We start from the raw sequence: 25882 nt of genomic DNA, 5'->3' as shown, positions 1-25882 counted from the left end.
ATTACGACAGATATATTTCGTCCACATATTGTACAGAGACACGGTCCTTTTAGTGGGTCCTTAGTAAATATTACTTTCTACGAAAATCTATGCATGGTGTTGCCCCCTAATTTTACAAAAAATTGCATAAAACTATTAAGATGAGATTTATAATAGATACCCATCACTTTTATTTTTAAAAAAATGTCGAAAAAAAATTCCCACATTTTGGGTTTGCTAAATTACCCGAAAATCGGGGAAAATTTGTGGCCTATATAATTCTTCTTATCTTTGCTCCATAGAAGTCAACATGCTGTAAGGAATAAAATAGTACTCCAAAAATGAGTTTTAAAACGTCCCTAAACTTGTCATCGGGAATAAAGTACCCTAACTCGGCAGCCATCTTGAATGATTCCTTTTTAAATAGTTTTAACATATACACCTTGGTGAGAAACATTTCGTCCATACATTGTACAGAGCCAAGGTAACTCCTTCTAGTTGTTCCTAAGTACTGTTTACAATGGAAATCGATGTATGGTGTTGCCAGCTCATTTTGACAAAAGCCACCTAAGACCCCTTGGGGATTATTTTTGACAGATCGGCATCATTGTTTGGTCTAAAATGATGAAACAAAAAATCCCACGGTTTTTTACTTCTCTCCGATATTACCCTAAAATCGGGGAAAATTTTTAGACCAGGTAGTGCTTCGTACCGAGTTTCCACTGCTCCATAAAAGTCAACTCGCTGCAGTGACAATGGGTACCTGAAAACTGAATTTAAAAAAGTACCCTAACTCGCGGCCGTCATCTTGGATTTTTACTTCTTAATACTTTTGACGTATTCACCCTAGTAACAGAAACATTTCGTCCATACATTATGTAGAGCCTCGGTGACTTCTTCTTGTACTATTCCCTAAGAAAACTGATCTAAGGTGTTGCCAACTAATTCTGACAAAAACCACGAAAAACCCATAAGGGGATGATTTTTGACAGATATCCATCATTATTTTGTTTGACTTGTCTTCTAAATTACCCCAGAATCGGGGTAAATTTTCATACCAGTTTTCCTTTTTCATCCATATATTGTACAGAGACACGATCCTTCTAGTGGGTCCTTAGTAAATATTACTCTTTACGAAAATCGATGCATGGTGTTGCCAACTAATTTTACAAAAAATCGCATAAAACTATATATTTATATATATATGTTAGAATAAAAAAAAAATCCCATTTTGGATATGCAAAATTATCGGGGAAAATTTGTATTGATAATATTTCGATATATAAAGGTATATATATATATTCCTATATCATCAGAGATAAAATAGTTAAACTCGGCCACCATCTTGGATTTTTCATTATGAATATTTTTAACTTATCCACTTTGGTGACAGAAACATTTTGTCCATACATTGTACAGAGCTAAGGTGACTCCTTCTAGTAGTTCCTTAGTACTGTTTACTATGAAAATTAGTTAATACTTCGCACCGAGTTTCCATTCCTCAATACAAGTCAATTCGTTGCAGGGATGATAGGTGCCAAAAACTGAATTTTAAAAAGTTCTTAAAATTGTCATCATAGATAAAGTATCCTAATTCGGCCCCCATCTTGCATTTTTCCTTTTTAAATACTTTTGACATATACACTGGTGATAGAAACATTTCATCCATATACTGTACAGAGCCCAGGTTACATACGCCTAGGAGTTCCTTAGTACGGTTTACTATGAAAATCGATGTATGGTGTTGCCAGGAGATTTTGACAAAAACCACCTAGGACCCTTTGAGGGATAATTTTGAACCAATGCTCATAAATGTTTTGTTCAAATTGACGAAAAAAAATTCCACGTTTTTTTACTTTTCTTCGAAATTACCCCAAAATCGGGAAAATTTTTTAGACCAGGTAATATTTCCCACCGAGAGTATCCATTGCTCTATAGGAGTCAACTCGCTACAAGGTTTAGTGGTACCTCAAAATTGAATTTTTAAAAGTCCCTAAAAATGTCAACATAAATTAAGTACCCCAACTCGGCCGCCATCTTAGATTTTTACTTTTTAATACTTTTGACATATTCACCCTAGTGACAGAAACATTTCGTTCATACATTGTATAGAGCCTCGGTGACTCCTTCTAGTACTATTCTCTAAGAAAACTGATGTAAGGTGTTGCCAGATAATTCTGACAAAAACCACCTAAAATCAATAGGGGGATTGTTTTTGACAGATTTTCATCATTCTTTTGTTTGAAATGTTCAAAAAATATTTTCCCACTTTTTAGGACCTATCTCAAAAATTACCCTAAAATCGGGGAAAATTTTTATACCAGGTAATACTTTGTGTTGAGACACATCATCTCTCCATAGTAGTCGACTGGCTGTGGGGTTGGCAAGTGTCCTAAAACTACATTTAAAAATATCCCAAATTTTCTCCGAAAAGCAAAACTCCCCTATCTCTGCCGCCATTTTGGATTTTTACTTCTTAATACTTTTGACGTATTCACCCTAGTAGCAGAAACATTTCGTCCATACATTATGTAGAGCCTCGGTGACTTCTTCCTGTACTATTCCCTAAGAAAACTGATCTGAGGTGTTGCCAGATAATTTTGACAAAAACCACCAAAAATCCTTAAGGGGATGACTTTTGACAGATTTTCATCATTCTCTTGTTTGAAAAGTCGAAAAAAAAATTTCCCACTTTTTAGGACCTATCTCAAAAATTACCCTAAAATCGGGGAAAATTTTTATACCAGGTAATACTTTGTGTGGAGACACATCATCTCTCCATAGAAGTCGACTCGCTGCGGGGTTGCCAAGTGTCCTGAAACTACATTTAAAAATATCCCAAATTTTCTCCGAAAAGCAAAACTCCCCTATCTCTGCCGCCATCTTGGATTTCTAAAATTTCATAATTTTCCCTAGGGGCCGGGTCCTTCGGCTATCCGACGCCGCACAGTGCGTTGAGCTAGCACACTCGTAGGTACCCTATCAATTTCAGTTTTTAAAGCTAGACCTCAATTTCAAAATTTGTCCCATGATGTATGGGTGTTGCCAGCAAATTCTGACAAAATCCACCTAAACCCCTTCAGGGGACGATTTTTGGTAGACCAACAAGACTTTTTCATTTAAAATGTCGAAAAAAATTTTTCCCACTTTATGGGACTTTTCTCCAAATTTAACCCAAAATCGGGGAAAATTTTTAGCCCTGGCAAATCTTCTTACTGGGACTTACCCATGTCAGTAGGTGACGTTTAGCTACGGGGTTGCCATGTGCAGCAAAAACGCGATTGAAAATATCCCAAAATTTTTCCAAAAACTAAATCTCCCATAGCTTGGCCGCCATCTTGGATTTCTGAAATTTCATAATTTTCCCTAGTGGCCGAGTCTTTCAGCCTCCCAATGCCCTACAATAGGGATCGGTAGCATCCCCGCAAGTACCCTAGGAATTTCAGTTTTTGGAGAGACACCCCAATTTCTATTTTGGTCATACCATGTATGGGTGTTGCCAGCAAATTCCAACAAAACCCACCTAAAACCCTTTAGGGAATGTTTCTCGATAGGCCTTGATGCTTCTTTTGTCAAAAATGTCGAAAAAATTTTTTCCCACTTTTTGGACCATTTCTCCCAAATTACCCCAAATTCGGGAATTATTTTTAGCGCTGGCAATACTTTATACCGAGACCCATCATCGCCCCATAGAAGCCGACTCGCTGCGGGGTTGCCCTGTACCTAAAAAATGACTTTGAAAATAATCCGGATTTTTAGGACCAATTTCACACGCCCCCAACTCGGCGGCCATCTTGGATTTTCGAAATTTCATAATTTTCCCTAGAAGTCGAGTCCTTCGAGTTTCCTATGCTCCACAACCGGTGTCGCCAGTACCCCCGCAACTACCCTGGGAATTTCGGTTTTTGAAACCCTAGAAAATTTTCAACCAGTTTTTGGCAATTTTTTCGCGGCCATCTTGGATTTTAATTTTTTGTTTTTACGCCACATTCTGGGTCCCGCCGAGACGTGCCAAATCACTCTTTGAACGGAATCGATCCGAGCGAAACTGTAAAAGTTAGCCGCCATCTTTGTCCGCCATCTTGGATTTTCCCAAATTTCGGAATTTTCTCGTGGTCACCCTAGCCAAAGGAACATTTCCCCCATACATCGTCACGACCCCCCGGCACTCCTTCTGGGAGAACAACTATGTCAATCAGTGAGTGAGTCACCGTAATGCAGCTTTATATATTATAGATAATTGTTCTTCTATTTCCCAGAACTTTTTTAGGATATCATTTTCATTAACCTGCACATGCATAGTAGTGATCTGTTTTGTACTATTATTAATTTTATTTTTATCTGTGTTTTCAGAGTGTACTGTACCAGAGAGAATCCAGCCTAATCTGGTGCACTGTGCTACAAGTGATCCAGTTGATTTCTTTTTACGCCTTCTTTAAGTACTTTGGCATAAACATCTGCTCCAAGTAAGATGTCTATCTTATTGGGCGCATTGAATTGTGGATCTGCCAATGGTAACTGTTCTAAAACTGTCCAGTTTAATTCTTCGAGTTTCCGTTCCGGTAAGTACGAAGTAATATTTTTCAGGACGTATGCATTGACGTTAATCTCGAAATTAACATCTGTTAAGGACTGTAATACGATTGATACCATATATCTGGATACAATATTTTTATTGTCACCGAGTCCAGACACCGTACCCTTAATAGGTGTTTTCTTTAATCGTAAGAATTGAACTGTCGCTTCTGTTACAAAGGAAGCTTGAGAGCCCTGATCTAGTAAGGCTCGTAGAATTTGAAAATTACTTGACGCAGACTGAACTTTCACTAAGGCTGTCGCAAGTAATACTTGTCTCAGTTTTGTGATCCTGGTTGTGGCAAAACATGAAACTAAAGGTGTACTGTTATTTGAAGAAATTGTACCTTCCGAAGAGGTACTTGGTTTGGGATTATGGCTAGTGGACTCATCTGTCTTACATCCTGAATCCGAATGTAATAACGTATGATGCCTCCTTTTACATACACGACAAGATGTTGGTTTGAGACATTGAAGCGTTGTATGATTTCCACCAAGACAGTTATAGCAAATTTTATGATTTACTACAAACTGACGCCTCTGTTCATAGTCTAAAGCAATGAATTTCTTACAGAAGCACATTTTATGACTATCGGAACAATATTCACACTGAAAATTAGCAAATGAATTCGTTTTACGCGTTGCCAACATTACCTTGGTATTAGATTTTTGTGAATATGAACTATTATTTTGTACTGGTACTTTTTTAGACTCAATACACTCTAAGGCTCTGAAACGACTTTCAACAAAGTTCTTGAACTGATGCAACGTTGGCAATTCCGTACTTTCATCACTTGAAACCTTCAGTTCCCATTGTTTACGGGTTTCCGGATCAAGTTTGTAAGTTACAACATAAATTATTATAGAATCCCAGGTGCTCACATCTATCATTAAATTTTGTAAAGCATGCAGACACTCTGTAGTAGTGTCTAAAAGGTCTTTTAGTGCCGAAGCGGACTCCACAAACATTCTTTTTTGACTAAACAATCGCTTAAAAATACAATTTGATAAGTACTTTTTATTGTTATATCTACTTTCTAATAGAGACCAACATTGACTATAATTAGAGTCCGTTATAGGAGTATGCCGTATTAATTGCTCGGCTTCACCAGTTAAATGACTTTTGAAGTAATGTAATTTTTGCACATTATCGAGAGCATTATTATTATGAATGAGCGATATAAACAAATCTCTGAAGCTATTCCATTCAGAATATTTTCCTGAATATAAGGGTATTGAAATTTTGGGTAATTTTATAAGAGAACTGTTATTACCTTTAGATTGGTCACTTTTATTTGAATCAGTTTCTTTGATTTTAACTGCTAATTTGTTTGAGGTACTTTTTAATAAAGCGCGATATTCCATATAAGTATCTTCAACACTATCATAAATTTCATTTTTAAAATACTCGTTATTTTCTATTTTATCATAGTATTCTTCTAACAATTTATAATGATTCGAACGAAAAAGTAACCAGTCTTTATCTAAATTATCTGCTCTAACTTCTACATACTCTAGAGTAACTCTTTGTTTAGGTGACTTATTAAAATTAACCAATGCTTTTTGAATAGACTTTTGTAAATTAACTTGTATCTTAATAAGACCTTCTGCCATGTTTACTTAACTAAATGTACTGTACTAATATAAACAAAGATGTATTTTATCGAATTTGAACTATTTCAATTCGCAAAAAAATTTACAAGTTGAAGAAAATTCTTAAAAATTTTACAAGTGTTTGACACAAAATTAAAAATCGGGCATAGGTTCCCCGTTCCCTCGTTTTTTCTTAAATTATTCTAAGTCCTAAATTCTACTCTAATTTTACAAAGTTAATGTTCTATTGAAAATTATTCTAAGTTACTATTTTATATGTAAAAATTCTTATGATCTATGAAATGTTAAAGTTCCGTGGCTAATGAATTTAAAGTTGATAATTGCTTGGCAAATTATAAGTTCAAATTGTACTCACAGACACTTCACTTTAACTGACCCCTATGACGTCTCAGCTCCTCTTCTTCCCTTTGACACCAGGGGCGCTGGGGTCGCAGTTGCTTCCACTTTTCACCAGGGGCGCTGCAGTTGCAGTTGCTTGCACTCTTCACCAGAGGCGCTGCAGTCGCAGTTGTTTGATGTCTGCACTAGGGGGCGCTGCAGTCGCAGTTGTTTGATATCTGCACTAGGGGGCGCTGCTGTAGTATGATGCTAATTTTGAACACCAGAGGGCTGCTGTATTTCCTTTTCTTGGACGTCAGATGGCGCTGCTGTTTGTTCTGCGCGAGCGCAGTATATGGTAGTTGTTTCTCGCCACCAGATGACGCTCTTGTTCTTTAGTGTGTTGCACTGATGACACACTTGACCTGTGGACTTGAGCTTCTTTGACAGTAAACCACTGCCCATTAAGCGTGCAATTCAAAAATGTACTGAATCCGGCTCGAAGGACCATATTTAGTGCTGTACTTATGACCTGAACTGTACTAGATCTTGGACCCTATAGGTAAATGAAACCCAAGGATAGTACTGGATATGTGTATAATGCGTTTTAAGAATGTATTCCTCTCTATTTCGCTCACTGATTACAAAACGAGTTATAACTATAACATAACACAAAAATATCTTGCCACCGCGATGTAGAAATTATACATATATGAGACAGCGACATCTAGTTCACTTTTCGGAACTATTATATTGTGCTCTTAACTAGATTAGCTTAAACATAGTTATGGTTGTTTTTTGCGTGTTTTCTATATATGTTTTTCTAAAAAGTATATACTTAAGTCATATAAGTTGTCTAGTATCCATAACACTAACTTTTTTGAGCTTGGGACTAGATGGTGCTGTGCGAATTGTCCAACGATATTATTATTGAAAATAGTGTAAAATAGTTAACTTTATATTGTTTATTGAGTAATTTAAATTGAACCTTAAGATAGATAGGTAAATAGCTGCCTTTACACGACACGTTCTTTTACGCGTGATAAGAAGCGCGCGATGTTTAGCGCGGCAAAAGTCAGCACGCGAGAAATTTTAAAAAAGAGTGAAATGGCTTGAAACGTCGCGTAATCACACGCGAGTGAACACAAAAAATGACGATTACACGTTCTGGCTTTCCTGGGCCAAATCGCGCGTAAAAGATCGTGCGGTGTAAAGGCGGCCGGTAACGGTAAGTAACTGTCGCAGTGCGGCGCGACCAGAGAGAGGCGGCGGCGCGGTCCGCGCGGGAGGCGCGCACGCGGGCCACGCGCGACCGAGACATGAGGCAGCTCGCCATCAAGCTGCGCCGCAAGTACCCACTCCCTCTGACTACACCCCCATAGTGTCACTCGCCCGCCTAGAGTGCGGCGCGACCGAGACATGAGGCAGCTCGCCATCAAGCTGCGCCGCAAGTACCCACTCCCTCTGACTACACCCCCATAGTGTCACTCGCCCGCCTAGAGTGCGGCGCGACCGAGACATGAGACAGCTCGCCATCAAGCTGCGCCGCAAGTACCCACTCCCTCTGACTACACCCCCATAGTGTCACTCGCCCGCCTAGAGTGCGGCGCGACCGAGACATGAGGCAGCTCGCCATCAAGCTGCGCCGCAATCCCACTCCCTCTGACTACACCCCCATAGTGTCACTCGCCCGCCTAGAGTGCGGCGCGACCGAGACATGAGGCAGCTCGCCATCAAGCTGCGCCGCAAGTACCCACTCCCTCTGACTACACCCCCATAGTGTCACTCGCCCGCCTAGAGTGCGGCGCGACCGAGACATGAGGCAGCTCGCCATCAAGCTGCGCCGCAAGTACCCACTCCCTCTGACTACACCCCCATAGTGTCACTCGCCCGCCTAGAGTGCGGCGCGACCGAGACATGAGACAGCTCGCCATCAAGCTGCGCCGCAAGTACCCACTCCCTCTGACTACACCCCCATAGTGTCACTCGCCCGCCTAGAGTGCGGCGCGACCGAGACATGAGACAGCTCGCCATCAAGCTGCGCCGCAAGTACCCACTCCCTCTGACTACACCCCCATAGTGTCACTCGCCCCGCCTAGAGTGCGGCGCGACCGAGACATGAGACAGCTCGCCATCAAGCTGCGCCGCAAGTACCCACTCCCTCTGACTACACCCCCATAGTGTCACTCGCCCGCCTAGAGTGCGGCGCGACCGAGACATGAGGCAGCTCGCCATCAAGCTGCGCCGCAAGTACCCACTCCCTCTGACTACACCCCCATAGTGTCACTCGCCCGCCTAGAGTGCGGCGCGACCGAGACATGAGACGGCTCGCCATCAAGCTGCGCCGCAAGTACCCACTCCCTCTGACTACACCCCCATAGTGTCACTCGCCCGCCTAGAGTGCGGCGCGACCGAGACATGAGGCAGCTCGCCATCAAGCTGCGCCGCAAGTACCCACTCCCTCTGACTACACCCCCATAGTGTCACTCGCCCGCCTAGAGTGCGGCGCGACCGAGACATGAGGCAGCTCGCCATCAAGCTGCGCCGCACGTACCCACTCCCTCAGACTACACCCCCATAGTGTCACTCGCCCGCCTAGAGTGCGGCGCGACCGAGACATGAGACAGCTCGCCATCAAGCTGCGCCGCAAGTACCCACTCCCTCTGACTACACCCCCATAGTGTCACTCGCCCGCCTAGAGTGCGGCGCGACCGAGACATGAGACAGCTCGCCATCAAGCTGCGCCGCAAGTACCCACTCCCTCTGACTACACCCCCATAGTGTCACTCGCCCGCCTAGAGTGCGGCGCGACCGAGACATGAGGCAGCTCGCCATCAAGCTGCGCCGCAAGTACCCACTCCCTCTGACTACACCCCCATAGTGTCACTCGCCCGCCTAGAGTGCGGCGCGACCGAGACATGAGGCAGCTCGCCATCAAGCTGCGCCGCAAGTACCCACTCCCTCTGACTACACCCCCATAGTGTCACTCGCCCGCCTAGAGTGCGGCGCGACCGAGACATGAGGCAGCTCGCCATCAAGCTGCGCCGCAAGTACCCACTCCCTCTGACTACACCCCCATAGTGTCACTCGCCCGCCTAGAGTGCGGCGCGACCGAGACATGAGACAGCTCGCCATCAAGCTGCGCCGCAAGTACCCACTCCCTCTGACTACACCCCCATAGTGTCACTCGCCCGCCTAGAGTGCGGCGCGACCGAGACATGAGGCAGCTCGCCATCAAGCTGCGCCGCAAGTACCCACTCCCTCTGACTACACCCCCATAGTGTCACTCGCCCGCCTAGAGTGCGGCGCGACCGAGACATGAGACAGCTCGCCATCAAGCTGCGCCGCAAGTACCCACTCCCTCTGACTACACCCCCATAGTGTCACTCGCCCGCCTAGAGTGCGGCGCGACCGAGACATGAGGCAGCTCGCCATCAAGCTGCGCCGCAAGTACCCACTCCCTCTGACTACACCCCCATAGTGTCACTCGCCCGCCTAGAGTGCGGCGCGACCGAGACATGAGACAGCTCGCCATCAAGCTGCGCCGCAAGTACCCACTCCCTCTGACTACACCCCCATAGTGTCACTCGCCCGCCTAGAGTGCGGCGCGACCGAGACATGAGGCAGCTCGCCATCAAGCTGCGCCGCAAGTACCCACTCCCTCTGACTACACCCCCATAGTGTCACTCGCCCGCCTAGAGTGCGGCGCGACCGAGACATGAGGCAGCTCGCCATCAAGCTGCGCCGCAAGTACCCACTCCCTCTGACTACACCCCCATAGTGTCACTCGCCCGCCTAGAGTGCGGCCGCGACCGAGACATGAGACAGCTCGCCATCAAGCTGCGCCGCAAGTACCCACTCCCTCTGACTACACCCCCATAGTGTCACTCGCCCGCCTAGAGTGCGGCGCGACCGAGACATGAGGCAGCTCGCCATCAAGCTGCGCCGCAAGTACCCACTCCCTCTGACTACACCCCCATAGTGTCACTCGCCCGCCTAGAGTGCGGCGCGACCGAGACATGAGGCAGCTCGCCATCAAGCTGCGCCGCAAGTACCCACTCCCTCTGACTACACCCCCATAGTGTCACTCGCCCGCCTAGAGTGCGGCGCGACCGAGACATGAGGCAGCTCGCCATCAAGCTGCGCCGCAAGTACCCACTCCCTCTGACTACACCCCCATAGTGTCACTCGCCCGCCTAGAGTGCGGCGCGACCGAGACATGAGACAGCTCGCCATCAAGCTGCGCCGCAAGTACCCACTCCCTCTGACTACACCCCCATAGTGTCACTCGCCCGCCTAGAGTGCCTGGCGCGACCGAGACATGAGGCAGCTCGCCATCAAGCTGCGCCGCAAGTACCCACTCCCTCTGACTACACCCCCATAGTGTCACTCGCCCGCCTAGAGTGCGGCGCGACCGAGACATGAGACAGCTCGCCATCAAGCTGCGCCGCAAGTACCCACTCCCTCTGACTACACCCCCATAGTGTCACTCGCCCGCCTAGAGTGCGGCGCGACCGAGACATGAGACAGCTCGCCATCAAGCTGCGCCGCAAGTACCCACTCCCTCTGACTACACCCCCATAGTGTCACTGTCGCCCGCCTAGAGTGCGGCGCGACCGAGACATGAGGCAGCTCGCCATCAAGCTGCGCCGCAAGTACCCACTCCCTCTGACTACACCCCCATAGTGTCACTCGCCCGCCTAGAGTGCGGCGCGACCGAGACATGAGGCAGCTCGCCATCAAGCTGCGCCGCAAGTACCCACTCCCTCTGACTACACCCCCATAGTGTCACTCGCCCGCCTAGAGTGCGGCGCGACCGAGACATGAGACAGCTCGCCATCAAGCTGCGCCGCAAGTACCCACTCCCTCTGACTACACCCCCATAGTGTCACTCGCCCGCCTAGAGTGCGGCGCGACCGAGACATGAGGCAGCTCGCCATCAAGCTGCGCCGCAAGTACCCACTCCCTCTGACTACACCCCCATAGTGTCACTCGCCCGCCTAGAGTGCGGCGCGACCGAGACATGAGGCAGCTCGCCATCAAGCTGCGCCGCAAGTACCCACTCCCTCTGACTACACCCCCATAGTGTCACTCGCCCGCCTAGAGTGCGGCGCGACCGAGACATGAGACAGCTCGCCATCAAGCTGCGCCGCAAGTACCCACTCCCTCTGACTACACCCCCATAGTGTCACTCGCCCGCCTAGAGTGCGGCGCGACCGAGACATGAGGCAGCTCGCCATCAAGCTGCGCCGCAAGTACCCACTCCCTCTGACTACACCCCCATAGTGTCACTCGCCCGCCTAGAGTGCGGCGCGACCGAGACATGAGACAGCTCGCCATCAAGCTGCGCCGCAAGTACCCACTCTCTCTGACTACACCCCCATAGTGTCACTCGCCCGCCTAGAGTGCGGCGCGACCGAGACATGAGACAGCTCGCCATCAAGCTGCGCCGCAAGTACCCACTCCCTCTGACTACACCCCCATAGTGTCACTCGCCCGCCTAGAGTGCGGCGCGACCGAGACATGAGACAGCTCGCCATCAAGCTGCGCCGCAAGTACCCACTCTCTCTGACTACACCCCCATAGTGTCACTCGCCCGCCTAGAGTGCGGCGCGACCGAGACATGAGACAGCTCGCCATCAAGCTGCGCCGCAAGTACCCACTCCCTCTGACTACACCCCCATAGTGTCACTCGCCCGCCTAGAGTGCGGCGCGACCGAGACATGAGGCAGCTCGCCATCAAGCTGCGCCGCAAGTACCCACTCCCTCTGACTATAAATTGCACTGTTATTTTGTAAGCATTATTTTCATAATGGATCATAAATTATTACCAAAGTCAGTCTAATCTACCAACAATTCTGAATATAGTTTGAGTTGACGAGTACTTAAGATATAGGTATGTATTTGTGTCATTGTGTTGCAGACAGCGTGAGATGAGACACCAGCAGAACAGGAGATCGAGCGATGACCTATCGGATCGCAGTCGCAGCGGATCTTCATCCAGGTATATGTCTTCATATCTGCCTTTACACATACGGTATTTCAGCCTATGGATGCCTGGAACATCAGAGGTGTCAAGTGCTTTTTACAGACCCTTAGAAAGCTTCATATTCTTGAAAAATCCCAGGCTGCAGTAAGGGGCTACCCCTTAAGACAACCCAGGCAGGTAGTTCATTCCTCCTCTGAAACCGTACTGTCCGAGACCACTTAGGTTCAAGCTTGTGCAAATGAGTTCCTATATATATACCAATTCGTTTCGATACTTCAGGCTAATATCCCATTATAACTCTCCATAATTTATCTTCACAGAGATTCTCCTCAAACTGAGAAGAAGAGAGAAGATCGCAGCAAATCGAAGAGTCCGTCGCCAGAGAAACGCATACCAGTGTGGGAAAATAACAAGGAATTTGCTACGGTACCTTACCGTCCGAGGCAGGAAACTAGTGAGAATGCATACCAGAAACCTAAAAGGCGAGACTATAGACCGTATCAAGAGTCTAACGACTATAGAGATGAGAGGAAAGAAGATGAAAGACAGAATTATCCGACTAGATTTGATAGGTACCCCAGTAGAGAGTATGCAGGGCGACAAGAAGAAAGTTACAGTCGGCAGGATTATACAGATAGGTGGGAACAGGACAGATCATATTCGGCGGGAAGGAGACGGCCGTTCGGACACAGAGGCGGTTATAGAGGCGAGAACAGGGGTGAATTTAGGGGTGAACATAGGGGTGAAAACAGGGGCGAATTTAGGGGTGAATACAGGGGTGATCGCCATCACGCAGGCTACGGCGATGGGCCATCCAGTTCATTTAGAAATGACGATTATGTTGATAACGAAGATGGTTATCAGAGAAAAGTTAAACTTGTAGATTATTAAGTTTGTTAATACAGATGTTTATGCCAAATTAAAACCTATTCCGTTGTTAAAGCGTACATATTGAAATGTAATGTCTGCGTTCTCTATCCACTGTTATTATACATATGAAAGTAAACAACACAAAACTACAAAATGGCACGTGCTTTCATAGTTACTTCTATATCTCAATTTTACATTGAGATTTTTAATACCTCCTCTCTTCTAGTCTTCTCGTTCCTTCCATCATATTCTACTCCTTTTTTATTACAATTTAAGTAGAAATAACTGTTCTGTAATATTGCTAGATAGATCCACTACACACGTCATCTCTAAAAATGATGCGAAGAACCGGTTCGCTCACAAAATTACCGTTTTTTTTATCTGGTTTTCCTAGGTTTTTCTGCTATACCACCTCTGTATTATATAGGAAGAAAAATAAGTGAGCAAATGGACAGTCCATTTCCTCACACAAATGTGCTGGTAAATAAAATTAGGGAAAGTTGGTTGTTTTTAAGAAGAAATAGTGTATCTAATTGGTATAGAAAGAAGTAACTAAATATATATATTAATAAAATATTTAGTTTTAAATGAAAGAAGAACAAAATATACTGTATTTGTTGTGGTGGTTTCTGAATTTCAGTAAACGTAAACTGAAATTAATGATTCTTTTTTTGTATTAATCAATACATACAATACAATGTATGTATGAGTATTAATGTTGGTCTGTTTTTAAAAAAAATATTTAATTACAAGAACCTTATTAAATATACCACTTACAGAAAACAATATATAGTACAACGTTATACTACCTCGGTTGTGTAACCGATTAGCAAACTGCCTTACTTCGATGGTCATGGGTTCGCTTCCCGCTCAATACAAACAGTATTAATGACTGGTACCTATTTGTATTGGTCTGTGAGTGCTTTCCGTTTATTTTATTTATTTATTTGTCGTTTTTATTGTAAATACATAAAAAATGTATTGAATTTTTTCTGTCTGTTATTTAGTACCCACAATGCAAGGTTTGCTTATTTAGGGACTAGATGGCGCTGAGTCAATTTTCCTGGGTTTAGTGCATATTATGAAGAATCATTTTGAGTTAACTCCCCAAAATTTTCTTATTTTATTATTTTAATAATACAATCAATTGTTTGTTTATGCTTATATATTGTTCGGAATCTTTTTAAATTCCTGCTATAATATCATTATCATTATTATATCGCACAACTAATAATGAAAAGTGTTAACTCAAAAACGACAGATTTTGGAAATCAATCTTCAACGAAAGTGATAGAGTCGACTTTTCAAAATTTAAACCTAGTCTTTAATTCTTTTTAAGCGTGCGACACACTACATAACAAATTATAATGTAAATATTGTGTTTTTTTTTATAAGAAAAAGCAGCTATTATTTGTAAATTGCTTTATTGTGGTACATCAGTCTTAAATAAACAAGTACATAATAATGTATATGTGTTTTTCTACTCCTTTTTATTCTAGAATAGAGAAAGCTTTTGCTATTTTAAATAACAGTATATTCTTGCAAGATTGGCCAGAAAAATGATTCTAATATTTTATAAAATATTTTCTTTGTAAAACATTTTTGTATAAATGATAATGTTTTTGTAGAAAAAATATAACTTAAAATTCATAGCGCTGACAATATTATCTTATTGAACAGTGTGCTTACAACAATATTTATTTAAAAGAGCAACACGCAAGTTTCTTGCTTTTTCTTCTTGTGATGAGTCTGCGTTCTAAATATGTGGTATATAAAAAAAATTACTAATCAAATGTGCTTATATTAAGTTTATCTATCTATCTATATAAAAATGAACTGTTCTTTGTTAGTCTCGTTAAAACTCGAGAACGGTTGAACCGATTTGTCTAATTTTAGTCTTAAAATATTCGTGGAAGTCCAGGGAAGATTTAAATGGTGATAAAATATGAAGAAATTGAACGTAAAATAGTAAAAACTACAATTTTATGTTCCCATACACACTGATACCTGTCAAACAGGGTGTGTTCAGAAATGTATTGCGGAACTAAACTTCAAAACACCTTTGACATATTTAATTTTGAGACGGAATGGCGTTCGTGGGATCAGCTAGTAGACAATAAAGATAAATATTGTTATCTTAGTATATTGTATATTTAATTTACATTTTTACACATTTTATAATGAATTTATGACTATATTTAATAATGTAGATATTATGACTTGCAAATTTACACATTTACTTTTGTATTTGACTTATAATGATTTAATAATCAGTAAGCGTAATTGTTTGTAATATTTTTACACTATATTTACAAACCTACATGGCACAAGTTTACATAGATGAATATTCATCAGTTATTATAACAATGGATACATATTGTTATATAGATACAATTTTGTTTCAATTCTTTTAAGGGATGCTAACTTTTATGAAACATAGGGGTACTTGCTCTTGAGTAGGGCGAAATAGGTCGGCCTAACAAACGAGGAAGGCCTGCCCTGCACTATATACGGGTCGGGCCAATGCCGCTTAGTCGCGGTAGAGTTCTAACACGATCTCGCGACTTCGGCAATAATGTCATGTGATTTAGTACCTGAGCCAGACCCTAAATTCGTTAACCATTTCCTCTCGGTTGAAAAATTTTATATATGTTTATATAATAAAGTTATTACTTAGCGGTTTAACACACCGCTTTACTTTCGATAGTCGCGCGTTCGATTTTTTGCACGGTACAAACATTTCTATTCATTAGTATGATTGCTTGTATCGGTCTGGCTGTTTCCTATGTATATTATGTATTTACAAAAAAGCTATCCGTATATTTATATCAGTAGTCTAGTAACCATAACACAAGATCTGCTTAGCGTGGGACTAGATGGCACTGTGAATTTATCTGCTTTATAGACCACTTAAATTGGTACAAAAGGTAGACTTAATGCTAATAGCATTTAGTCTAGCATTCTCTCCCAGTCCACCTTTGGGATATACAGAGATACTTGAATGCGGCTAAAAAATATCTGATGTATAAGCTATATTACTGTAAAGTTTCATCAAAATCCGTTGGCTAGTTTTTACGTGAAAGAGTAACAAACTTCGATCCACTCTCACAAACTTTCACGTTTACCTATAACATTGATAATAAGATTTTTCCATATGTTAACAAAATAAAAAAAGGGTGAATAGTCTGTGGTCAGTCGCTGAGGGTGTCGACGTCGACGTCCTCGTTGTCGGGCTCCAGATCAGGCTCAGGAGGCCTAGGCGGTGGCGCGGAGCCCGCGCACACTCCGCGACCTTCCTTCGTGTGGCGCCACTTCATTCGCCGATTTTGAAACCATACTTTCACCTGAGAGAAATAGAAATAATATCTATTTATTCAAATAAACTTAATATAAGCATATATGAATAGATATATTTTATTTATATATTTGATATGTTTTTTATTATTATTTTTCTTATTATGTATTAGTTTCTTACACGTATATCTATAGGTAGGTACTTGTTTATAGAATTCTGTTTGTAATGTTTGCGTATAAAATTTTTATCTATCTATATACTTATTAATAGACGGTGTCGGTGGTCTAGCATTTGTGTTGTTCTCTAACCTGGGCGTCAGTGAGACCTAAAGTAGCGGCCAGCTGCCGCCGATCAGGCTTCGTTATGTACTTCTGTATTTGGAACCGTCTCTCCAATCCTTTCCTCTGCAGGTTGCTGAACACCGCTCTTGACCAGGATCGCTTCCGTTTCCCGCTGGAAGTGACGTCACAGCGCGGTGCAGACGTCTGCTGCGGCGGCGGTGACGAGATGGGAAGGCGGTAAACTGGAAAATTGTAGAGATCAAATTTTGCAGAAATAAGATTGAATGAAACTAGGTGTCGGAAAGTGAAATCGCTATTTCCTGTATTTTTGACTAGTCAGTGCGTTGTAACTTGGCAAATTATTAGTAATTAACTAGCGACTCGCCCCGATTTTGTACGGGTATACCTAGTAATTTCAGGTAACTTCCATTTTTCTGAAATTATTAGGTATATTTATAAAGATAGAAAAACAAAAGACAGCAGGAGGTTTTTCAAGAAGGGTGTATTAATATTTCTTAAGGGTTGGCAACCCGCAAGTGACACATCTATTGTATTAAGCGTCAACAGGCTACGGTAACCGTTTACCAACAGATGGGCACACGGCCCATCCCACCATCGTATAAAGAATAAACCATCTTCTTGCTAGCAAAGTTATATTTTTATGTTATTTTGAATTTAGAACGAGCAAAGGATTTTGCTTATAATGCCCAAACAAATAACTACATGCTCCTACTTGTTCCCTTCTACATACGAGAAGAAGAAATAAGAGATGCTGTTCTGCCTATGCAAAGTTCACGCGATTTATACCAAAGACAAAATTCCTTTAGTGTTTTTTTTTATAATAAACGTTCAATTTCAACAATTTCAAATTTTCCTATTGTTTTTTTCATATACAATATTTTTTTTTACTTTAAAACAAACGTCACGGAATTTTGTCATACATAGATACATACACAGAGGGAAAACTTAGCAACCACTGCTTATTCTAGAGCAGTGTTTCCCAACATTTTTGTGTGCTATCATGCTCTACCTTAGCCTTTCTAAAATTCTTATGTCTCTAAGTAACATTTTTCAATTCAGTCTTTTATATAACAAAATAAATTGTTCACTTAAAAACGCAAATGATAGGTTTCAGAAAGAAATCACTAGGAAATTGTTAACAAAACACAGTAGGTAAACTTTTAACAACTTTTGTAAAAACATAGATCTAACAAAAAGCTGTAATTCAAATATTTAGTCCAAATAATTTTAATTAAGATTTTTCTATAATAATTTATTACTTTAGTGTACATTAATTTAGTGGTAAAACAATTATTGAAAAGTTGCTTTTTTTGTTAAATTTGTTCGAACTCTAGACCGAAATCTAGAGTTACATTAAAATGACCCGGAGTGAAAGTGTTAAACTCATGTCGAGTTCATTTTCGTATTTCCCATGGCCCACAGGAGATGATCAATGATCATGGCTGGGAAGCAGCTGTCTAACAAACAAGAATCTCTAGATTCTTGGGTAAATGATGTCCGTGATATATTTTGCATTACTTGTGTTTTTGTTAGATTAAACGACTATTTAATTTAATTAAAATATAGTGTTTACTGTGGTCAAACTTAATCTCTTATACGTAAGCAATAATCAAATTTGTTATTAAAGGCACATATAAAATAATCTTATTTTAATCTTAATTTTAGTCTATAAGGTTTTTATAACTATTAAAAATTAATACTAACTAACATTATTAACCTAAAACTAAATCTTAATAATATCTATTATAAACGCGAAAGTTTGTGAGTATGGGTGGGTGTATGTTACTCTTTCACGCAAAAACTATTGAATGGATTTTGCTGAAACTTTACAGTAATATAACTTATACAACAGATTAACATATAGGCTACAAATTTCGGTGAAACCGTGGGCACAGTTAGTATTACATATTAAACATAAACTTCGGGATTCAATACTATTAATATAATAAAATCATTATATACCGAAAGAGTTACTTCTTTTAAGAAAGAAAGAAAGAAAGAAAGAAAGAAAGAAAGAAAGAAAGAAGGAAGAGTTCTTTGAACTTTAACACTAGACATCAGACTTTGCAGGAGAACGTAGTGTCCTAATAAAACTAGGTTTGATACCGGAATTTAGTTGCTTATTTAACTAGTCGGTCTACGGGTTCCAGACTAATTAGTAATTAACTAGCGTGTTGCCTCGGATTTTCGTGCATGCCGTTATTGTAGGAATATCAACGGTCACAGTTGTCTAGATTTTTAGCACTTCCCTTGACTTCTTATGGGTTCAATTCCCCGTTTATATTCATGACTGTCTAGATGTTTTATACGTATATTCTATATGTATTTATCAAAACAACTTACTATTATTACAATTTATCTCTCGTACTTACTTTAACTACCATTTACTTTACAGCCATTATTTAAATATTTCTATAAGATGTCTAGTACCCATAACCCTAACTACTTAACTTGACGGCGTCGGTGGTCTAGTACACCGCTTTACTTCGGATGGTCGCGGGTTCGATTCCTCGCACGGCACAAACATTTGTATTCATGAGTATGGTTGTTTGTATCATTTTGGATGTTTTCTATGTATATTATGTAGGTATGTATTTACGAAAAAAATCTATATATTTGTATCAGTTATCTAGTACCCATAACACAAGCTTTAGTCTAGACTTAACTTGGGTCTAGATGGCGCTGTGTGAATTGTCCCGAGATTATTATTATCATTATTTCGTTATAATTTTGTAAAAGTCGTTTGCTGTTTCCGTTACTGAGAGCAACACACAAGTTTCTTGCTTATTCTTCTTGTGATGAATCTGCATTTCGAATAAGCGGTAGAATAAAAAAACTTGATTATTCAAAAGTGCTTATATTAAGTTTATTTGAATAAAGATTATTTCTATTTCTATTTCTATTTGAGGTACTCAGTACCAGAAACAGCACACGACCTATTTCTGCCAACGAACAATTATAATAATAGATATATGTCTCAATTATAGGATGTCATTAGGCAGTAAAATTGCAGGATACAAATCATGACATCTTAGTTCTCAGGAATGACAACGCAAGAGTAGTATCACGGGCGTCACAAGATAAAGTGATATACACGGTTATTAATTTTGCCATAGTACTGTGATTAATTTTGTTTGTTATCGGTGTTCCCATTAGCGGAAAGTTACTCATGAACATAAATTGACACATTTTTTTACAGAAGTTTTGTCTATAGTATATACATATTCATGTGTTTAGATTACGATTGACAGGTATATCTACGTGTGTGAAACAACGATTGAATATATGTTGCACTCTATCTATTAAAAATAACCGCTTCAAAATCCGTTGCGTAGTTTTAAGCATACATAGGGACAGACAGCGACAGCGACTTTGTTTTATACTATGTAATGATGATGATTAAGATATTAAGAAAAGAAAAACTAAACCAGCCGTGTTACACATGCTTTTAATCTTGAAATCACTTATTTTCTGTTTTCTTGACACGAGTAACAACATACCTGTGGTAGGCCTCAAAGCCGGATGTAAATGTGTATATGGAAGCGTCAGGGGTAGCTGCAGTAAGGGCGGTTCATCCCTACAGCATCTATACAGAGCAGCGACACACCCCGCGCACGGGGGCTCCTGCTGACGGGGGGGTTCAACCACTGTTGCACTTCTATTTTCATTACTCAAAATACTCTCTACACTGAACTTCAATTTAGTCGAATTGACTTCACCACTCAATGACGTCATTCCACAGACAGGACCTCCTGCAACGAGAGTGTTTGAAAAACTGGCCGCAACCGCGCGCATGTTAGCGTCGCAGGCGCTGCCAGTGGGCGTGGCCTCATCAAATGCAAGCTTCTGATTGGCTGAAAGGATTTGGGCGTTGCCTGAGGATGCGTGTGCGCACCGTTATGGAGTCAGTCAGCATTGACTGAAGAACAGTTCTTGTTTACAATAAACTGTTACTTTAATGTGTTTTATATGAGTTTGTTAGTTGAATTCAGTTTTATTACATCGTTTTGTTAGGGGGGTGATATAGTACTCACTATAGTCGGTCGTATACTGTGAAGGAGGTATTGTTCATATAAAAATCATATGTACTGAATATTTATTTTATGTAGGTATTAAATTATACATTTTTTTTATGATGATGATGATTATTGATGAGTACAAAAGGCGGCCTTATCGCTAAAGAATCTCTAACAGGCTACCTTTAGGTAGACGGTGAAGATATAAGAAAAAGAGTAGGTGGTACAAATGACAGCACAACTAACATAGATATAAATAATACATACAAATATACATAATTTATGTGCGTTCGTAATATGAAACCAACTGAAAATCAGCACAACCATGTTTCCAGTATTATGTTGTCTCCACATTGACTCTATGTTGTAATGTGTAATTGTTGTTTGTTTTTTTTCACGTCATTATTGTTATGTACGAGTCTACAAATGCTATCCTATTCTATTTAAGATAAGGCAGTGAAATTACAGGATATGGAGTCTGCGCCGCCAAGCAGTTTGCTCTGTAAGCTGTGTTTCGGTTATGGGGTGAAATTAGGCTATTAAATTATAGGATCAGAGGACAGACACCTTAATTTATTCCTCGATGTATCAGCTATTACGTTAAGATATCCTCTAAGTAATAGTGTAATTATTACACTATCTCATATATACACCGTAAATTAATTATAATTAGACTTGTCATAAGTATCTGTAATGGATACACGGATAAATATATTTTGTATTTAATTTTTTTTTTATTCTTCGAGAATGGACTTGTTGATATCACGGGCGTCGTGTTAATGTGATCTCTCTAAAGTTGTTGAATGCATATATATACTTAGGTTTTTTTTTATCCTTTATTGCACTTCAAAAGAGTGTACAAAAGGCGAGCTTAATGCCATATGGCATTCTCTACCAGCTAACCTTTGGGTAGAACTAGAAGGCGTTGTAGGGCAGTAATGGCGAAAATTTGTGATATTAATACTATAATAAATAATTAGCTAAACAAAATCTAAGTTATCTTAAATTATCCTCTCGCAATGAAAATATTCCTGTCAAAACCAGGTTGTCTGTAAGAGATTGCTAATAGTAATAAGACGTCCTTTTATAAAATATGTTTATTGCATTTTATTGTTTTTTCTTTATCTGTGCACAATTAATTATTATTACGATCCCAAAAGTAGGATATCGCTGGTGTCACACCTACAGTTATTTCTGAAGGGTATATCATTCCAACATCATGCATAACAAAAAGGGAACCATGGCGCCTGATCAAAGCTCAATTTTAAATGATTAAATATTCTCTACCTACCTTAGATCTGGCGGGTACATAATGTGGATCACCAATATAATAATAATATATATACCAACATAACGAAAAGCAAGCCACGACGCGGGACTGAACTGACGAAAACTCACAACTTCCTATAAAGAATTGATGATATAGTAGTTTTGGATTTTTAAATAATACAATACAACTACACGAGTCTTATTAAAAAGATTTCAATGTCATTTTAATGGGTATATTCGAATCCATCGTGACCGGGCCCAAGACTACCGCCGTTCTTCCGATTACTAATTATTTGTTATCAGCGTTGCCATTACCGGAGAGTTACTCGTGAACATAATTTTGTTGTGTTGTTCGGATTCGAACTCGCAATCTTTTGGCATAACACTGGACAGTAGCCACTAGACTTCGATGCTCTCCATAGTGCTTATAGGCAATCATGTCTTAACCAATGGTTATCTTTACCATCGAATAGTCTGCGAATCTTCACGATATCTATAAAACCCACATTTTAAAATATAGAAAACAATTCTCTCTAGGCCAATAGTTCTTAGCCGACGGTCATTCGACCACTGGTGGTCAATGGAAGAGACTGTAGTAGTCCACGAGACCATTCTTAGAAGACAACTTAGAAGGTACTTTCCCATCTTTGTAAATTTTAAATAGAACATGTAGATACGTGAAATGTTTCTGAATTATTTATATTTCCTGCTACGGGATGTAGCTTTAGCACAGATAAATTAATATTACATTGTACCTATTAGTTATACTCCTATATATATTACAAAAATAATAAAAAAAATCATGTATTGGTAACATTAAATAAAAAACAAATCATAACAACATTTGTCCACTGCGTAGGTCTTTATTTGTTTACTAAAGTATACTATCACCGCAGCGCTGACAGCATTTAAAGGCCAATTTCTACAAAACGTAAGGCCAATTTCTACAAAACGTTAAGTATGCATAGTAATAATAATTGTTCAGGATATTTTCATTGTATGGAAAACTGACATAAAATTAATTCGCTTATATTCACTGTTTACAGTACCTAATCAGTTAATCAATTGGTGATCTACGCATATGGTGTAACAAAAATGTTGTCAAATGGTCCCTCATTCCTAAAATATGACGAAAAGGTATTGAATTGACTGATTGAATTCGTTACGATGAGGTAACTGACCTGACTTCATAATCTTATAATTCCTCACTGGTGCCTCGTTTGCATATTCAGTTCCAGAAGGGGAATTCACATTTAATTTTTTACACATTCCTGAAAGGTTGAGAATCACTGCTATGAAATATTTGACATTCAGTACAAGGATATTTTCATCCTCATACAAGTTTGTACAAGATTTTCACAAATGTACGAAAAACGGCCAAAATTATTGAATCGTTTGAAATCGAAAGTGTTATCCATCACATTCAAAATTAGTACCAATAGGTGTTATTTTGCTGAAGTCCATTCGATTACTTAATGATTATATGATTTTTGTTTATTTCCGCATGTGTGAGACCCCAAATATTCGCGGAAACCTGACCACCGCTACTGGCAGCGTTACTACCTTCTTCTATTGGAGATCTAATAGGTCTAGAGGTCGAACATAGCTAAAAGTCCTAATGTTGAGTGCTCGGCGACGAAACTGCGATGAATAATGAATACTGAAAGTGACAACAACAAAAATACATGTAATAACAACAAATCCATATTATATTACTAGCTGACCAGTATAAATAAAAAAACTTCGTATACATACACACATGCTCGTTATTAAATTTCCAATTTACATAATATCATTATAAATTATAGCCCATATGTTATTCTGATGTATAAGCTATATTGCTGTTAAGTTTCATTAAAATCCATTCAGTAGTTTTAGCGTAAAAGAGAAACAAACATCCATTCATACTCAAAAACTTTCGTGTTTATAATATTAGTAATATTATGCCAAAAGTGACCTCACGAGATTTTTTATTTTGATGTTTTTAAACTTGTCGCTAGAACACTGAATGTTACAACAACAAAACTACTATTATATACGAGGTTAGTGCTACAAAACTGAATGTTACAACAAAAATATTATGATGCACAATTTTATTGACAAATTGAGCTATTGACACACCTACTAGATTTTAATATACTTTATTTATGTTTTAAAGTTGGCAACCCTGGCAGTAAGATATTCGTATGTGTTACTAAACACTAAAACAAATTGTTTACTCAGCGAACGTTTATCGATTCGTTAGTCCGCATGTAAAGTGGTCGGCTATTAATCGGAGAACAACTGTTGGTATTAAAACACCTAAATCGATTACTGTACCGTTTATTTTGCCTGTCGACGGACACCTGGCGAGTATCAGCGCCACCAGGCATAGATAGAATGATTGCGCGGGCACCGATCATTGGATCTATATCTGGTGGAGATGATTACGGATATACGGTTTACTAACGGATAAAACGTAGTTTACATTACACGCACCAGAATAGAATAGAATATAATTTATTAACTGTTAAATAGATTTTTTTTGGGATGACAATGAAACCTCCACGTGGTTCCTCCTGCAAACCATATCATAGGCGGTACCATCCCCTGCGCTAACGGTTTACGTAGGCGGGGTACCAGTGGTGGATAACAAGATGAGCATAAGGGCAGGTCAGTTGGCCCATCGTGGCAAATTCACTAAGAATTTATCACGACGGTTTGCAGGAAGAACCGTGTGGAGGTCGACCTAACTAAATGTACCGTACATTGCTAGCGAGCTACTAGTTACCATTAATAACAATCCTCTTATGTTATATCATGTTAAATAGAATTTGGAAAATGATATCAAACATCTGGTAAGCAAGTAAATACAATACAAAAAAGACTTCAACGTTAATAATTTATTTTTATTTATTTCATTTATTTCGGATATGTGTTATGTATATTGTGTTACTAAACAACTTATAAACTATGTTAGAAAACTACAATTTTAATATATTAACATAGTTTATAAGCTGCAAGCAAATCAATAGTCAATTTTGTCAAGCTCAAGAATGCAAACCTATTTAGTAATTTTTTTACATACGTAAGTACTTATGTTTTATACGGCCTGAAGTAATTTTCTAAAATGTCGTCAGCGTGAGTATGTTCATTTATAAACAACTAGCTACTCGCCCGTGTGTATACATGTATCTAAATATATATAACTCAAAGGTGACTGACATAGTGATCTATCAACGCACAGCCCAAACCACTGGACGGATCGGGCTGAAATTTGACATGCAGGTCGATGTTATGACGTAGGCATCCGGTAAGAAAGAACTTTGATTAATTCTACCCCTAAGGGGATAAAAAACGCGAGCGAAGCCGCGGGCAAAAGCTAGTTACATACATATAAACCTTCTTCTTCGATCACTCTATCTAATAAAAAATCGTTCCAAAATACGTTGCGTAGTGTTAAAGATTTAAACATATGTAAATAGGGACGGACAGACAGCGACAGCAACTGTTTTATACTATGTGATTGAAATGACCCTTCCTTTCCTCTCGGTATCGTTTATTATTTTTATATTTTATAATTTTGTTACAATGGTACAAACTATGATGTTGCGTTTATTTGAATTGTGTCGAAGTGAAGCCGTTTGTTGCCAACATCACGCCGTTAACTTTATTT

At 40.2% G+C, this 25882-nt stretch overlaps 2 protein-coding genes across 3 annotated transcripts in view; one reads left to right on the top strand and one right to left on the bottom strand.

The window, feature by feature from the left end:
- Nucleotides 1-13718, top strand: part of LOC131855149 (CLK4-associating serine/arginine rich protein) — a 32092-nt gene extending 18374 nt beyond the window's left edge. Inside the window, exons 14-16 of the mRNA XM_059206398.1 lie at nt 7732-7837; nt 12410-12490; nt 12796-13718. Coding sequence (XP_059062381.1) covers nt 7732-7837; nt 12410-12490; nt 12796-13366 — 758 coding nt within the window. The 3' untranslated portion in view covers nt 13367-13718. The remainder of the gene's footprint in view (nt 1-7731; nt 7838-12409; nt 12491-12795) is intronic.
- A 2590-nt stretch (nt 13719-16308) lies between these two features.
- On the bottom strand, nt 16309-24262 carry LOC131855347 (homeobox protein DBX1-B). 2 transcript variants are annotated; one of them, XM_059206604.1, is made up of 5 exons: nt 24190-24262; nt 23409-23498; nt 20443-20694; nt 16949-17163; nt 16309-16689 (listed from the first exon to the last, which is right to left on the bottom strand). In XM_059206604.1, exons 2-5 carry the CDS (start codon nt 23494-23496, stop codon nt 16537-16539), a joined length of 708 nt encoding a protein of 235 aa, XP_059062587.1. In that variant the 5' UTR covers nt 23497-23498; nt 24190-24262; the 3' UTR covers nt 16309-16536. The 2 variants fall into 2 exon arrangements, with proteins under 2 accessions (XP_059062587.1, XP_059062595.1); XM_059206612.1 differs by lacking the exon at nt 24190-24262 and adding an exon at nt 23983-24071.
- Nucleotides 24263-25882: the final 1620 nt, after the last annotated feature.

This window comes from Achroia grisella, unplaced genomic scaffold, assembly GCF_030625045.1.
Source record: "Achroia grisella isolate CSIRO2021 unplaced genomic scaffold, CSIRO_AGI_Agris_v1 utg1062, whole genome shotgun sequence".
Lineage (NCBI taxonomy): Eukaryota > Metazoa > Arthropoda > Insecta > Lepidoptera > Pyralidae > Achroia > Achroia grisella.
Note: the sequence above shows the minus strand (reverse complement) of the source record. Positions and strands in the feature narration are given on the sequence as shown.

Bases quoted from the DNA above. Each gene is read 5' to 3' on its own strand.
- LOC131855347 (XM_059206604.1), bottom strand. From the start codon at position 23,496: ATGTGTAAAAAATTAAATGTGAATTCCCCTTCTGGAACTGAATATGCA. The intron at 20,695-23,408 runs GTCAGTTACCTC...CTCTCGTTGCAG, and splicing joins TTATAAGATTATGAAGTCAG to GAGGTCCTGTCTGTGGAATG. The intron at 16,690-16,948 runs GTTAGAGAACAA...TATTTCTCTCAG, and splicing joins TAGGTCTCACTGACGCCCAG to GTGAAAGTATGGTTTCAAAA.